This window comes from Arvicanthis niloticus, chromosome 15 (assembly GCF_011762505.2).
Source record: "Arvicanthis niloticus isolate mArvNil1 chromosome 15, mArvNil1.pat.X, whole genome shotgun sequence".
Lineage (NCBI taxonomy): Eukaryota > Metazoa > Chordata > Mammalia > Rodentia > Muridae > Arvicanthis > Arvicanthis niloticus.
The window spans coordinates 71,887,290-71,903,837 of record NC_047672.1 but is presented as its reverse complement, the minus strand read 5'-3'; the positions used below and the strand labels follow the sequence as shown (position 1 = coordinate 71,903,837).

The 16,548-nt window shown below is 43.6% G+C and overlaps 1 protein-coding gene across 17 annotated transcripts in view; it reads right to left on the bottom strand.

Annotated features, from left to right (window-relative positions):
• Srpk2 (SRSF protein kinase 2) overlaps positions 1-16,548 on the bottom strand; it is a 185,292-nt gene that overhangs the window by 12,602 nt on the left and 156,142 nt on the right. For 12 of the 17 annotated variants that reach the window (XM_076913161.1, XM_076913166.1, XM_076913157.1 and 9 more), the window contains 6 exons: positions 13,697-13,862; positions 12,631-12,656; positions 11,361-11,607; positions 8,711-9,181; positions 2,608-2,708; positions 2,400-2,507 (listed from right to left, as the gene is read on the bottom strand). In XM_076913161.1, coding sequence (XP_076769276.1) covers positions 2,400-2,507; positions 2,608-2,708; positions 8,711-9,181; positions 11,361-11,607; positions 12,631-12,656; positions 13,697-13,862 — 1,119 coding nt within the window. The remainder of the gene's footprint in view (positions 1-2,399; positions 2,508-2,607; positions 2,709-8,710; positions 9,182-11,360; positions 11,608-12,630; positions 12,657-13,696; positions 13,863-16,548) is intronic. The other 5 variants (XM_076913167.1, XM_076913164.1, XM_076913158.1 and 2 more) reach the window with 1 other exon arrangement.

Sequence of the window (16,548 nt, the reverse complement as noted above, 5' to 3'; positions counted from 1 at the left end):
ACTGCAGTGTCTGCCAGAGCACAGTAAGGTCGGTTTAGGACTCAAGCAGGCCTGTGTGTGTCCAAGGCCCCACAGACCAGGCACTGCCATTTTCCGTCATCATTTCATTCATCTCTGACCAATTGGACGAACACTCATAAACAAGAGGCCCTTCCCCTCTACCACATGCAGCAAAGCACACTGCAGGCCCTCCTCGGACAGCAAGGAGCACCACCCATGCTGCCACCCACTCCCACCCTACCCCAGTACTCCATGGTGGAGGAAAGCCCACTCAGTTTCACTGCCCAAACTTCCTTTGCTTAGCACCCATTTTGTAAGATGTACAAAGACAGCAATCATCAATTCCTGTCTTTTACAGGTTAACTCCCAGTTCTAGTTTCCCCATACTTCATGCTGCCGTGGTAAAGCTCTCCCTGCTTGTTGGCATTTGTGACAAGGTGGCCATTCCAACAGCACCTCTCCTTCCTGTGGGATGTTTTTTCCCATTCCTGCTGAAGAGCCATCACTAAGTGCTGTTCCAACACCAGTCCTCCTCTTTCTTCCTTGTAATGGCCAGGCAGAGTGTGAGCACACTCCTTGAGAGGCCCTTCCTGGGTAGCAGCTGTCTTTAACTAACAGGGCAGCCATCTCCTTGATTTTTAAAGACATGATTGGTGATCATATACTGATTGAGGAGGAGAAAAACAAGATAGCAAAACTGTCATCAGCTGCCTGTGTGATGAGTATAAACTCAGGACCCTATGAAGCACCTTTGGATCTTTGTCATCTCAGCAGAAGACAGCCTGGCCGCCCAGCACCGCAGCTGCAACCAGACACCCTAGCTTAGGACTCACACCCAGCCACCCAAATACCATCTATTACCCAATTAACACTTAACAATTATGGCAGCTGAGCCAATCTCTCATCATGGAAAGACAAATTTGGCTCCAATTCCAAGTGGGTAAGAATGTTTTGTGTCTGTATAACAATTCAATAATCTGCAAGCCAAGAGACAAATCTGGAGGCCCTGACAGGATGGCAGAGAAGCTGGGAGCAGTTGGGACTTGGTTCCAAGGACAGCCTGGCTGCGCTCGTCCATCTCTAGTTCACCCACCACAGCTACACTTCACTGTTCGACAGTGAGGTCACCAGATACGTACCCTTTAAAAGATAATTATTTTGAACAGCACTTGGGTTTCTGATGTAGTGCTTAAAGAAGGCTATGAAATTAATTTTAAAGAAAGAAAGAGAGCGGGGGGGGGGGGGGGGGGCTGGAGAGATGGCTAAGGGGTTAAGAGCACTGGCTGCTCTTCTAGAGGACTAGGCTTCAGTTCCAGCACCCATGTAGAAGGTTCACAACCATCTGTAGTTCCAGTTGCAGAAGTTGGTACCACTTTCTGGCCTCCATGGAATCTGCCTTCATGTGGTACACAGATATTCACGCAGGCAAAGCATCCATACATATAAAAAATAAATCTTTTGTGAAAAAAATAAGAAGAGGGAAACAAAAGAGGGAGAGTCGGTAGCAGCAGAGGGCAGGAGAATGCGCTCTGGGCAGTGATGGGACTCCTCATTACAACCACACACACACATACACACTCACACACACAACAATGAAAACACTGGCATTTTGAAGGTGGGGGTGGGGGTGTCACAGAGTATTATAAGGCTAGCAGCTGTGGGGACAGGAAACATTATTGCCTTCTACTTACTAAGCTGTTCCCTAAGGCAAGTTGTATTATTACTATTCACTATTTGACAACTCTGGAGTCTTCCTTCTGTTCTGGTCTGGTCCCTTTTGGGGGCTTTCCTCTACTGAGCAAGCAGCTGCCTCTTTCTCTCTGCCTCACCTAGGTCACGATGTGTAGTGCTGAATTCCTAGGGAAGTGTGTCAGAATTCAGTTTGTTTTTTATTCTGATCATGATCAGGACTCACCATGGACACATAAGAACTCACCCATTTGTACAAGAGCACAAGAATACAAAGAGGTAACACCTCAGCACGCAACTGTGCATGGACAAACAGAAAAATCTCTTCTTGGTAGGAAGGAGAACAGAGAGCCTGCACCGTGCCAGTGGTGCAAACTTACAAATACCGTCACTCTCTCCTGGGAGAAGGCATCTGATTTTACCCCATGATGTGACAAGGAGCCTGAAACACCTACAAGTTTCCAGAGACTAAAAGCAATTCCTCTGATGGATCTGATTCCTGGGACAATGCTCTGTACAGGGCCTGAAGAAGAGACCATGTCTCAGAAGACATGCATACTAGAGAATTCTCCTAATGCTTAAACACGCAGGCACAATTTCTATCTTCTCACATTTTAAAGTGGACATGATCTCAAACAAGCCTCCACCCCATCAAGAGCATTAAGGAGAAGCCAGTTTCTAGAGAAAAAAGTGGCAAAGGCCATTCTTACCATGCATGCTGTACTCCAAATGTCTGCGGGCGTGCTGTAGCCTGCTCCTATCAAAACCTCTATGGACCTATACTGACGTGTCTGGATATCCTCTGTGAAATGTTTATGCTGGAAAGGAATAGATGTGATAAATACTTTTTTTTAAACAAAAAAAAGCATCTTCTCACATAAAATCACAATTAACATGTAAAAAGAAAACACTACTTACCACCCAACAAGCATTTCCCAGGTCAGCAATTTTTACTCTAATTTTATCTGCATTCCGTGGATCCAGAGGGTTCACCAACAGGTCAGCTGCCCGAGTTTTTGCTGCCATGAGCAAACAGCAAAAGAGTTAGCATTGGGGACAAGAGGTTTGCATGTGTGAGTACAATGTTTACCAGGTAGAGTGATGGGACAGAATAGAATCCTGCAATTGGGACCATTCCTCCTGGCTTGTATCCAACTCACTGGTGAAAGCCACTGAAAGAAAAGCACAGGTGACCAATCACTTCTCAGCAGTTCGCCCAATGCCATCTGAGCATAAGCAGCACCTTGAGGCTGACAGCTTATGACCCTATTCCAGCTTCCTCAGCTAAGCCAGCACACAGACATCGTGTCACATGACAACTGATTAGCAAACTAAATTATAGGCAGAAATTAACCTTTTATGACTTCGTTTTGAACAAGGGAGATGTCAAACTAGTGTTCTCCTGAGTTGAAGTGGGCCATAAAGACAGGCTTTAGGGCAATTCATTAGTTCAGATGGCTCAGCTGTGGGATGACCCCGAGGGAGTCTCTATAGCAGACCCAGGCCTGGGGTTTCCAGCTGGAGGAAAAGTTCTCAGTTACGCCCTAACTCCACTGTAACTACACTCATCTTTGGGTCCTATTGAAGTGGATTCACAGATTCAGCAGAAAGCCCAGCTCAGTGCACAGCACTGAGCCCTGCTGAGGGTCCTTCTGCTCACGCCGACTTGCTGTTGGTAAGCACTAAGCTTGTTCAGGGTGGACTGACTTGAGGAGCCATAGTGTTGGTGGATTCCATAGAGGAAGTAAGGGCAGCTTTGCTCGACAGCAGTGAGGACTGCAGGAGGGCTAACAGGACTTAAACCATCTGAGGGATCCTGGGGTGGGCTCCCAAGTCTCCAGTGTGCTGAGTCCACATCTGAACTCTCCAGGCTTTCCCTCAGCGTATGGATCAACTTGGGCCAGACAGCCACACAGAGATAAAACAGAATCTGCTTGTGCAGTGTTTTCCTTTCTCAACATGAGCCAGGATCAGGGTGAGGGGAGGTACGTGATTGTTGAAACATGCAAAAAGCCCACGTGAACACAGATATACTCATACCTGCTACACAATCATTCTAAGTGTGCCTGAAACCAGACTGCCTCCCATGGTGACCTGTCATAGCAACAAATGACCTACTGGCAATCTTCCCATTCCAGAATGAAAAGCCAGAAACTTTGTCCCTGTTTCCACTAGAGCATGAATACAAGTGGCAGGGTTTATTTTAGGAAGCGCTGGAACACCCTAAAACACAGGCACAAACAGCCTCTCTATCTAGACGAGGGGCAGATGACAATGCCTGACCCATTCCTTGGACAGATACTTTCCAAACCCCTTCAATGTGCCACTTTGGTGACATTAGTCAAGAAAAAGACACACACACATTAGGAAACTCACGTAATGCATTGGTTGACAATACTAAGAGCTGGGTGTGGAGGTGCGCGCACCTTTAATCCCAGCACTAGGGAGGCAGAGGCAGGCAGATCTGAGTTCAAGGTTGGCCAGGACTATGCAGAGAAACCCTATCTTGAAAAACTAAGTACACAAGCAATTCCTGTAACATGTCAGAAAACTAGATATGCCTCAAAGAAAAACAAAACTAAGACGAGAGATAGCTATGAACGCAATATTGAAAGTCTGCTTTTCTCTTTTCACATTTAGTTATGTGTTGTGGAGGGATAGGCACAGCACTTACATAGAGGTCACACAAATCTCTGTGTGTTCAGGGAACTGAATCAGGTCATCAGGGTTGGAGGCAAGTGACTTTACCTAATGAGCCATCTTGCTAACTCGAGAAAAATGCCTGGGAAGGCAGCACTGGATGAAAGGGTGAGACGTTCTGGGCAGGAGCTAGGTACTGCATAGAGTGCTATCCAAAGTCAAGCATTCAACCTGTAACACTTGAAAAAGCCCACCAGCCAGAGCAGTACAGGGCATCGGCATGCTAGAAGCAGGCTGGAGAGCTCAGCATCAAAGGAGGAAAACTCAGTATCTTGCTATGTGGGAAACAGAAGCTAGTGACATCATCTGGGGAGCAGGGAGAAGATAACAGGAATGTATAAAAGGATACATGTGTAAGAACCAAGACCTAAAAACACAAGCTCCACACAGTGGCAACCTAACAAGGACAGACTGAGAGGACTGTGAAGTGAGGGCTCCACATGGACCAAGCAAGCACACTAACAAGACCATTCTGCTCTGTGACATCTTCTGATGTCATTAGACAAGGTACATCCACTAGCTGCTCTAGCAGCCAATGACCTAAGACAAATCCCATCTCATCCTTCAAGGGACATCAAATGACTTCAGAGTCTTCATCTTGCCACTTGGCTTCTAAGTTCTTCAAACAATATAACTCACTGCAGCCTGTCTTCTACCGTTCTCTCTAATAGCAAAGACAACACACACTCACATCAAAGCTTGCTTCCCAGGGGGTGGCACAATGCTCTATCACACCCTGGATCAGGGAAAACAGGAGACAATTTTCAAACTAAAGAGAAGAGCTGAGTAAGGACTGAGTAACAAAATCATCTTTAGTTCATTCCTCTGATAAATACTTAATATTAATTTAAATATTTACTTAAAAAATTAACTTAAAAATTAAGTATCCTATTATGTATGACACGCAGTTTCTATATAATACATATAGCATGTTAAAATGTTAATACTAAATATAAGTGGAGGATAGATAGGTATTTATTGAGCTAGACTTTCAAATTTTTAAAACACAGAGGTTTTAATTCATTTCAGTTGACTATTCTGTTGCCCGTAGGCACGTGTACCACTGTGGAGAGGACTGCTGGGACTCATGAAGAGCTGTGAAGAATTAGGAACAAGGGAATTTATCTAACTACTGTGATTTAAAACTCTAGCAGCTGGGCTGGAGAGATGGCTCAGTGGTTAAGAGCACTGACTGCTCTTCCAGAGGTCCTGAGTTCAAATCCCAGAAACCACTTGGTGGCTCACAACCATCTGTAATGGGATCGGATGCCCTCTTCTGGTGTGACTGAAGACAGTGACAATGCAACTCATATACAATGAATGAATGAATGAATGAATGAATGAATAAATAGCCTCTAGCAGCAAGCTGGAAGAGTGATTTGGAAGAAGTCAAGAAGGCAGCTAAGAATAATACAGAGATAGTAACAGTAAACTTCTGAAGCAATACAGCTAAACAAGGCCTGTGCCTCAGGGCCAGAGCAAGGAGGGTCCTGTTTTGAGAAAGGGCTGGCAAGGGTGTCCTAGATTGCTCTCTGTTGCTGTAATAAAACAGAAGAGGAAAGGGGTCCCTTGGCCAGCACTTCCACATCCTATACCATAACTGAAGGGCATCAGGGCAGGAACTCAGGCATGAGTCCAGAGGCAGACACTGAAGCAAAGACCACAGGGGAATGCTTCTTACTGAATTCCTCCCTATGGCTTACCTACCTACCTTTCTTGTACAGCCCAGAACCACCTGGCTAGGGGTGGTACCACCCACAGTGAAACAGATGAGCCACCTCACCTCAGTCCCTAATTAAGAGTGTGTCCACAGCCATGCCTACAGGCCTACTTAATGGAAGCAATTCCTCAGCTAAGGTTCCCGCTTAACCTCAGTTAAGGTTGACCTGTTTGTGTCAAGCTGACAAAAGCCACCTTACAGGGCCTATGATGGAAGAGAACGAGAGTGCAGATGATACTCAAGAGTGTTCCTACAATGCTGCTCCCCTACAAGAGCTCACACCACAGCTCATACCACTTGCTTCTCAGGATTCACTTGCTGCTGGGACTCAGTAGTTAGATCCATCACACAGGGACTGAACCAGCAATGCCACAGAAGCCAATGGAAATCATGGGCAGGCACAGACCAGGCACAGGAAGAGTTCAGCATGACAGGAACAAGGTAAGAACAGAAACCAGGGCAACACACACAGAAGATGCGTAACTTCCCAAAACGACAGCAGGAGCAGAGCAAGCATGAATGGCAAAGGAAGCCCAGGGCTACTGGGGAGACAGTAGGGCAAGTGTGAGCTGTTGTCCACTTCTGCCAAGACAAAGTAGGCAAGGCAGCGACCCAGCATCCTGCCAGTCAACAGGTAAGATCACCTTTCTCACAGTGCCCAAGCGCACTTTACATGAAAGATGAGTTTTGAATTCAATAATCTTTCTACACTAGAATTTTAGATTTTGCCTAAGTTACAACACTTCCTCACTCACTCATTACAATTATAAATTCTCTCTTTTTTTAATGAGTATTTCTTTCTGGGTGCTGGAGAGATGGCTCAGTGGTTGAGAGCATCAGCTAGTCTTCCAGAGGATCTGGGTTCAATTCCCAGGACCCACATAGCAGCCCCAACTGTCAGTAACTTCAGTTCCAGGGCATCTGACACTCTCATACATGCATACAAAACACTGATACACATAAAAAATTTTAAAACACAATTTATTTCTTTTCAGGCTTTAACCTGTATCTACCTATCCTGGCTTCCCAGAATAAATGATGTGGTGGGTGGAATAAACCCAAGGACCAAGACCCATGAGTTCTTAACAAGACTATGCTGAGCTGTCCACGGATCCTGGGCCTCAGACACTGGCAATGTGACACAGCAACAAGTATTGCTGCTGGGAGACGTTAAACAGCTGAGGTACATGTACTGAGACTTTTCACACATAACTTAGTACGTAGCATTTGCATCCATGGTGACACCACTGGATGTGGCCATTACTTCCCTTTTGTAAAAAAAGAGACTGAGGCAGATGGAGGTTAAGAAACTGAAGTCCCATGGTTATTAAGTTTAAGTTGGAATTCAGTTTTCTATATTTAAAGCTGATGTCCTAGGGCTGGAGAGATGGCTCAGCAGTTAAGAGCACTGGCTGCTCTTCCAGAAAGATGTCCTTTAGTTCAATTCCCAGCAACCACATGGTGGCTCACAACCATCTGTAATGAGATCTGATGCCCTCTTCTGGTGTGTCTGAAGACAGCTACAGTATACTCATATACATAAAATAAATAAGTAATTTTAAAAAGCCACTGTCTTAAATTACCACATGAAAAATAATGAAAAGCTATGGTAAAAATTGCTTTATATGCAAAAATCAGCTGCAACAGAAACAGTAAGTGCAGAGAAGACACAAGTCTCTGCCACTGCTCCCCAGAAATGAGCCTCTCTTTTCTTCTGGCCAGACTAAGGGTGAGGCATAAACCAAGCACTGCCAAGTGAGCGACACCAAGGCTAAGACAGTTCATTCCATCTGAGAGAGGCTGCAGAGTCTCCTGGCTATTGATCAGGCTGGCTCAATCACTTGCTATGTGCTATGTGGACATAGGAAGGTTACTGAACTTTTTCACTAAGAGCCAGAATAAAAATCAACTGTGATATTCAATTTCCCTTAAAGTTATTCTGCAATTAGCCATATGGCACTTGCACCAAAAATATGGGTTTGAAGATAGGGCCTCAGGTAGACAAGAATCTAAGAGCCAATCTATAATCTGTTATTATGCTTTATCAAAAGCAGGGTTCTATAGCCAGGCAGTGGTGGAACACGTCTAATCCTAGCACTTGGGAGGCCGAGGCAGGCTCTGAGTTCGAGGCCAGCCTGGTCTACAGAGTGAGTTCCAGGATAGCCAGGGCTACACAGAGAAACCCTGTCTCGAAAAACAAAGCAAACAAGTCCAACTATCAAATAAAACACAAGTTGTCTCTTGGTATATCTGAAAGCAGGCAGGTGTTTCCTCGAACAGAAAGAAAACCCAAAACTACTACTACCAGCTAGAAGACGGTTGTGTCTAGGAAGCTATGAGTTTGGTAAAGACGGAAGGCATTTTAACTGTCTGTTGTCATTCAACAAATACACAATGAATGAAGAAAGCCCAGGATTTCAGAGAGTAAGAGAAAGCCTATAGGACAAGTTATAGTCTAGAGCATTGTGCTTGTTCTTGAATATTCAAGCATTAAAATGTAAGGGCTGAGGTGCTCTTGCCCTCCAGTAAACTCCCTTCAGTGTCTGTGTTAGGTGTGACTCTACCCAGAGCAAGCAGACAGAGATGCAAAAGGGCACTTACTTTTTGGCAAGTCCCCAGTACTGGAGGCTGAAACTGTCCTGCTTCTGTCATGGGATGGACTGCTCTCCTCCGGCTCTGTAAGCGGTGATCCCTCTGAAAGCTCAGAACCACAGGCCACAGGTTCTAAGGGCCCAGAAAACAACGGTGTGGGAAACTCGGAGGAACTCTTATGTTGTCCATTTGGCAATTCACCATTGAATTGTTCATAGGAGCTGCTATACGTGTAATCACTCTCTGCATTTGGTTCATCCAGGTTATACTCCTCGGGATTTGCACAGTCATCTTCATCATCCTCTTCATCCTCCAGCGGCTGCTCCAGAGAAAATGGGCCATTTTCAATATGGCCATTAGCCTTAGGAGACTCCATCCACAGAGGGTCTGTGTTTGCAAGTTCCTGTTCAACATCATCTTCATCCTTCTCAGTGTTTTCCTTCTCTGCATCTTCTTTCTCTTCCTGGTCTTCAACTTCACCTTAAAAAGGATGCGATTAAGATTTTGAGTCATGCCTCTCTTTGCACAATACATAGTTAGGCCTCCCACCAAGAGATCCTATTCCTTCTATTTTTTTAGTTTTGGTTTTTTGAGACAGGGTTTCTCTGTGTAGCCCTGGCCGTGCTCCAGTACTCTGTAGACCAAGCTGGCCTCAAACTCAGAGATCTGCCTGCCTCTGCCTCCCAAGTGCTGGGATCAAAGGCCTGCACATGCACCACCACACCCGCTAAGAGACACTTCGAATGTATCCCCGACATGTCTTTTATTTGTCAAGGCAAGGTGGCTTTCTACATCTTGTTAATCATGAGCTGTCTAGTCAGGACAAGTTAGCTCTGGGGGCTGGGCGGGGGGGGGGGGGGGGGGGGGGGGGGGGAATTACAAGTAAAACTGGACTCTCACGACAATCCCTTCTTTTTCTTCTTTTCGTCAGAGAAGCTTACTGTTCCTGATCTGTAAGGTTTTCATTTTAGAACCTGGGCCTGGCAAAATGGATCCCGCAAAGAAGGGTGACAAGAAGAAGAAGAAGGGCTGTTCTGCCATCAACGAGGTGGTGACCCGATCAACATTCACAAGTGCGTCCACGGAGTGGCCTTCAAGAAACGTGCTCCTTGGGCACTCAAAGAAATTCGGAAATTTGCCATGAAGGACATGGGGATTCCAGATGTGTGCATTGACACCAGGCTCAATAAAGCTGTCTGGGCCAAGGGAGTAAGGAATGTTCCATATTACATCTGAGCACCGTTGTCCAGAAAACGTAATGAGGATGAGGATTCACCAAACAAGCTCTACACACTGCTAACTTATGTACCTGCTACCACACTCAGAATCTACAGACGCTCAATGTGGATGAGAACTAATCTGCTGAATGTCAAATAAAGTTGCAGAACTGCCTCCAGATTTTGGTTTTCCTTTTTGTTGTCTGCCCCATGAGTAGAATTTTTGGATTCTAAGGGGTATTATTGGAAATTAATCTGAGAACCTCTGTTCTGGGTACATGGGAAACTGGAAGTATGTGAAACATTCTTTTCACAGAAGTCAGGGTATTAGGACTGTGGTTTTTTGTTTTCTTTTTTTGTTTGTTTGTTTTGTTGTTGTTTTTGAGACAGAGTTTCTCTGTGGCGCTGCTTGTTCAGTAGATCAGGCTGGCCTCAGACTTAGAATCCACCTGCCTCTACCCCACTAGTGTTGCAATTAAATGTGTATGCCACCATACCTAGCCTATTCATGGTTTTTAACTACAAAGCTAAGGTGTTAAGTCTCATTTTTAGTGCCAGGTGTATATGTGAGCCTAAGATTATGAGGTTGGTTATAACTTAAATGTACTGAATGAATTTATGTTGTATGAGTCCCAGGAATTGAACCTGGGTTGTCAATCCTGGCTTTCCAGCCATCTTTGCCAACCAGTCTATCTCATCTCTGGAATGTGCTGTGTGCCCTTAAGATGGCACTTTTAAAATGTCAGTAAAAGAAGAGTGATTGTTATTAAAAACCTTGGGTACCAACAATTAAAAAAAACAAAAAAAAAAATTTTAGTGAACCGGCAGTGGCTCGGCCCTTAAGGTGTCCGCCTGCAGAGGGCACCGGTCTCTCGTGCGCGTGTTCGAATTCCGCCCGCCTCCTCCCACGTCTTGTGGGAAAAAAAAAATTTTTTTTTTCATTTTAAATTGTGTGAGTGTGTGTGTGAACACACTCATGAACCCCCTTACAGCTGGAGTTAGAAGCGGCTGTGAGCAACACCGCACTGGCTACCTGGGAACCAACCATGGTTCCTCTGCAAGACTACCGATCCATTTCTCCAGTCAGTAACCCTTTCTTCTGCCGTTCTAGAATAAGATCTGTGCTACATTAAAGTTGGGAAAAAGTTTAATCACAAAATAAAGGAATATTTGTGATTAACAATAATATATGAAGATAATGTTCATTAGGATAAACATCCTCCTCCCCCTTTCAAGAACCTACTTGGAGATGTTACCAGACATTTTATAAGTATCAGCTGCTTTCTGTAATCTCCAACAAGGAGTTAGAGAAAGCTATCCTTGGTACCTAAGGCATCTGTGTCTGTGTTAGATACACTTAAGATACTCTGGCTCAGGGACCATTCAGGTGTGCAGCTCCTGCACAGCCAGCAACCTTCCCTCCTGCTGTGAGCAGTACTGACCATTATCCTTGGCTGTCTCTTCCTCAGTTGTGTCCTCTAACTCGGCTTCTTTCAGTTTCTCCTCTGGCTGGTATTCTCCATCTTGCTCACTGGAAGCCTCTGCAGAGGTGACGTTCTCCTCTAGGACTTTCCTTTCAGCTTCTCGCTCCAGTTCCTCAATCTCCTGTAGGCGTTTCTCCAGCAATTCAGCCTGTCTCTTCTGCTTTTTTTTCAGCTTTTTCTTTTTGTTTTTAGATATTTTTCCTATCTACAACATGGTAAGAAATTATGGGTCAGGTGGGCATATGATGTCATGGGTCAGAAAAGCATTCTTTAAAAACATTCTTCAGGAGTTTACATGTTGGTAACATGGTAAATCCAACTGTGCTTTTCGACAACAATCTCAGTAACCCTCACTAACCCAGCCAGCAGAGCCTCCTTAGGGAGGCCTGTGCTCACACTGTTAGTCTCCCGAACTTCTCTGAGAAAAGTCTAGGAGAGCTAAGCATGGTAAAATACCTGGCTTTGAGCAAGAATCTTCTCTTGCAAGCTTTCCTTGCTGCTGCCTGTATCCAGAATCAGTTTCACTCCTTAACAACAAAAACAAACACCTGCCAAGACAGGTGCCAACAACACTGTGTCTGAGTTTGGCTCTGATACCAAGCTGTAAACAACAGCCAATATACCATGAACTTTCAGAAATAAGCAGATGATATAAAAAAGCAAAAAAGGAAAAGCCACGGTTTTGTCTGCCTCAAGCTACAGCCGTAAGTCTCAGCAACAAGTGCCCGAAAAGCTTCACAGGCCCATAAACCCAAACCCCGAAGTTCATTTGGACTCCCCTGTAACAATTCGTCAGACTTGGACCGTCTCTTCCAAGCCAGGCTCAGGGACTCGAGAGGATCACAGAATAGCTGATGCTCATTCTCATTTAAACAGCTAGCTATGAAAAATTAAAATGATTTTTGGCAAAACAGGATACTTGGAGGCCAAGCAGAAGTCAGTTAAAAAAAGATTCTGGAACAATTATATTTTAAACTTGAACTAAAACCTTGCAATACACCAGACTTGGCCAACAGCAGCCAAGAGAGCCCAGGAGGAGACAGGCTTTGCAGCAGCTTGGACTGTTCCCATTCAGGGCAGGAAGTCATGCATTTTTTTGATGATACAGAACATTTACAAACATGCCCACTTCTAAATTAATGACGCTTATAATATTTGCTACGTAATTTATGAAGCTCAAGAGTGAGCAGTTCCTTTTGACATGCTGAATATACATGTAAATACTTACAGGTTTTTGCTGTGGAGCCGTACTCACTAAAACAAAATAAAACAAAATGGGTATTCAGAGGAAAACTGACACCTTTAGGATTTGATTTGCAAAATGAAATAATACTGTCTTTTAATAACTATCCAACTTTGAAAAACTTTAACCTCAGAGATTGCTAAAGACAGGAACCTAGAAACAGTTTATACAATTCAAACAGACTATGCATTTCCAGGCCACCGGAGAGGCTGTGAATATGAGCCACTTGTCTTGCAAACAGCCTCTCTCAAAGCACTGATAAACTGAATACAGAGGAAAAAGAAAAAGAAATGGAAGAGTTTACAAATCAGTCACAGAACCAAACATGTTCTGCGAACAAGGCAATGAACATGTTAGATGAGAGGATGCACAGTTCTGTTTGAAAACTCCTAAGAAAGCGCCACACAAGGAAACTAAATCACACACACAGCGCACTGCGCAGTGGCTCTAGGATTCATCCTGGCAAGCATCAAAAGCTTCATACATTGGTTGCATGAGCTAATATGAGAGCATCACGATGGCACCTGAGATGAGGTGACAGCACACCTCTCTGGAGCCCTGTCAGTCAGACAAGAGTGAAGCACAGGCATTCCAGTCTTCCCAGTGAATCCCACCAACTTTACAAGAGAAACTACACTGATGCTCAAGTCCCTGCTTCTCTTCCCACTCCCCACCCTAGAGCTTCCACAGCGAATACCAAGTGGATCAGTTAAACTGAGAAGGAGGCAGTTACATTAAAACATTTTTGTGAAACATAATCAGAAAACAATCATAAGACTGCAGGTAGGCTACAAGAAACCTGTCATATTCCCTACACAGAGACTTGGACCACACAAGAGCAGCAGCTAAGAATTTAGATAGTCTTTTAGTACAGGGCAAAGGTAAGGTAAGGCAAAGAGTTAAAAAAAAATTACTCAAATATCATCTCAAGCAAAAGTAATTTTCAGCATCCAAACTCTTAGAGAAAGTTCCTAATGTGTGTGCAGACATCAAACTAGCTGCCTTCACTGCACAGCTTTAGACTGAAGCACTGAGGGCTCAGCTCCCTCACCTGCAGACCCAGAGGGAGGAGGAGCACCTGCTTTCTGCCACTCAGTGGCTTCGGCTGCCATTCTTCGCACGTAAGCATCATCCACACACATCAAGATGTTTTCTGGCTTTATGTCGGTGTGAATTATCTTGCACTTACTGTGTAGATAATCTAACCCTTGAAGGACCTGGTCAGAGTAAAATAAATCAGAGAGAGGACCCATTAGTACTTTACTTTGTAACTTATTTATTCACAAATATGTAATCTTTCCACATGTAAAATGGAATACAATTTTATAGGCACAGATAGACATTTACTTTTAAAAAAATGCAATCGCTTCACAGGCAACCAATGCACATTACTTTATGATTCAGTTATGCTCACAGACATAATGCCTTTGATAATAATTTTATATGAAAATAAATCCAGGGCTTGAGAGCTCTTACAGAGGACTTGGGTTCACATATACCTTACAATGGTCTCTAAGCCCAGTTCCAGTAGATCCAGTGATATCTTCTCACCTCTGCAGGCACAAGGTACACACAGTACACATAGCCCACAAAGGCAAACATTCATACATAGAAAATAAAAATGAGTGCATCTTTTAAAATTTCAAATCTACATTATCATGTTTATTGATATGATACTAGCTAATTCAGAACATTTGCATCACTCCATAAAGAAATTCCACAGGCATGAGCAGTCATTTCCCATCTTCCTCCAACTCCTACAGTCCTAACCACTAAGCTATGTGCCTGACTCATATAAAGTGGTCTCTGTGTGTTTGGGTAAACATGTCCAATGTTCATGTGTGTGGGACCATATGTCAAAAGTAGGTGGATTCCTCAATAGCTCCCTATCCTCCTCCCCACTTATTTTTTAAGTTAAAAAAAAAAAAAAATTTTTTTTTTCCTGAACCTGAAACTCAACAATTTGGTTAGAATGGCTGCCCAGAAAACCTTAGGGAACTTCCTGTCTCTGTCTCACCAGTGCTGGGATTATAGATACACATCAGTGCACCAGGCCTTTTACATCTATAGGCTCAAGTTCCGAGTCCCAGCACCCTGATATATAAAAGGCCAGCCTAGTCCCAAGTGCTTTTTTTCCTAACTGGTATCATGGCTGAGGCTCATGCTGGGTAGCACACATCAGTTATGCTTCCTTTATTGCTGAACAATGTCCCCTATATAGACACATGGCACTCTTTAAAGACTTATTCATTCTTATTTTAGTATGTGTGTGTTTTGCCTGCATATATGAATGTGGCACCACACATATGACTGGAGTTATAAATGGTCATAAGAAACCATGTAGGTGCTGGGAACCAAACTCAGGTTCTCAGCAAGAATTCTTGACCACTGAGCCCCCGCCTCCAAATAACATTGTCTGTATTCATTTGCTCACTGGAAATCTCAAGTGTTTCTACTACTTGGCTAGTGAATAGCACATCCATGTACAAGCTTTCAGTGGTCATTACGTCCTTGCTTTGGTGGCTACATACTTAGGGAGAAATGCTGGGCTGTATGGCAACTACAGTAAGCCTCCTACCACACTGGCAGAACCAATGTACAGCATAAGCTATGTATAATCATTCTAATTCCCTTCATGCTCATCGAAATATCTTTAAATTTTTCTCTACTCTACTGGGTATGAAGCTGCATTTCATTACTGTTGGACTTCGCCGCTCTTCATGTGTGGTTTTGTATTTGCTTTTACTTGTTTTTGTGACAGGGCCTCACTATATTGCCAAGGCTAGTCTTGAACTTGTGAATTCAAGCGAATCTTCTACCTTATGTTTACTGTCAATGCTGCAGAAAAGGGAAATTTTTATTTAAATAAAAAATACCCTTAGTTTCTATACAACACTACAATATTAAAAAGAAAAGAAAAGAAAAAGAAAAAAAGAAAAAAAGAAAAAAAAGAAAAAAAATAGCTGGATGTGGTTCTGCTCTCTCTCCGGGAATGACAGCACTCAGGAGTTAGAAGCAGGCAGGCCAGGAATTAAGCACCCTCAAATATTTAGTGAGTCCACAGATACCTTGGGCTTCACAAAACCCCAACTTAAAAAAAAAAATCTGAATAGAAATGTTTAGAACAAACCAAAGCTTATCATGCCAGCTGATAGGAAGGTAAAGCCCATGCTTTCTGGAATTATCCCCATTGAAGAAGAATCCTTAAAATAATTTCCAAAATCAAAGTCTATTTTGAAAATGTTTCCAAGAATGAGAAACTCTCAACACCTAGTACCACCATAATTCAGGCTCCTTGTTTACAAGAGACTATTAGTGTAATGTTGGGCTGAAGACACAGCTCAGCAATTAAGAATATGTGACACTCTAGAAGCCGGCCCAGGGTCAGTACTAAGCACACAACACAGTCGCCTAGTTAAGTGCAGTTCTGGGGTATCTAGTGCTCTTTTGTGTCTCTCTATGGGCACTGTACACACATATACACAAAATAAGTAAATAAATCCAAACAAAACAAATAAGAACAAATCTTATTTTTTTAAGTACAATACTGGGAAAAGGCTGCAAAAGCAATGTTTCTCTCTATCTTAAATACCTAGCGCAATAGTTCTCAGAGACAGTGCAACAGTAGTACAAAGTAAAAGGGGCAAAAATCTTAGCAGGAAAATCTAAGCAGAGGTGATCATGATTACCTCTTAACTGGGTACAAAAGAAGCATTGCAATCCCACAATGACATTGAAGCTGTTTTATGGAGTTTTAGCTGCACGCCAACCCCAGGCTATACACTATTTGAGGTGTTTGATACACCAACAATGAACAAAGCTCTCTGTCTTCAGGGTGCATACAAGTACTCACAGAGCTGACCCAATTCATAGCAGTAGCTGGGGGTGAGGGAGACTGTTCAA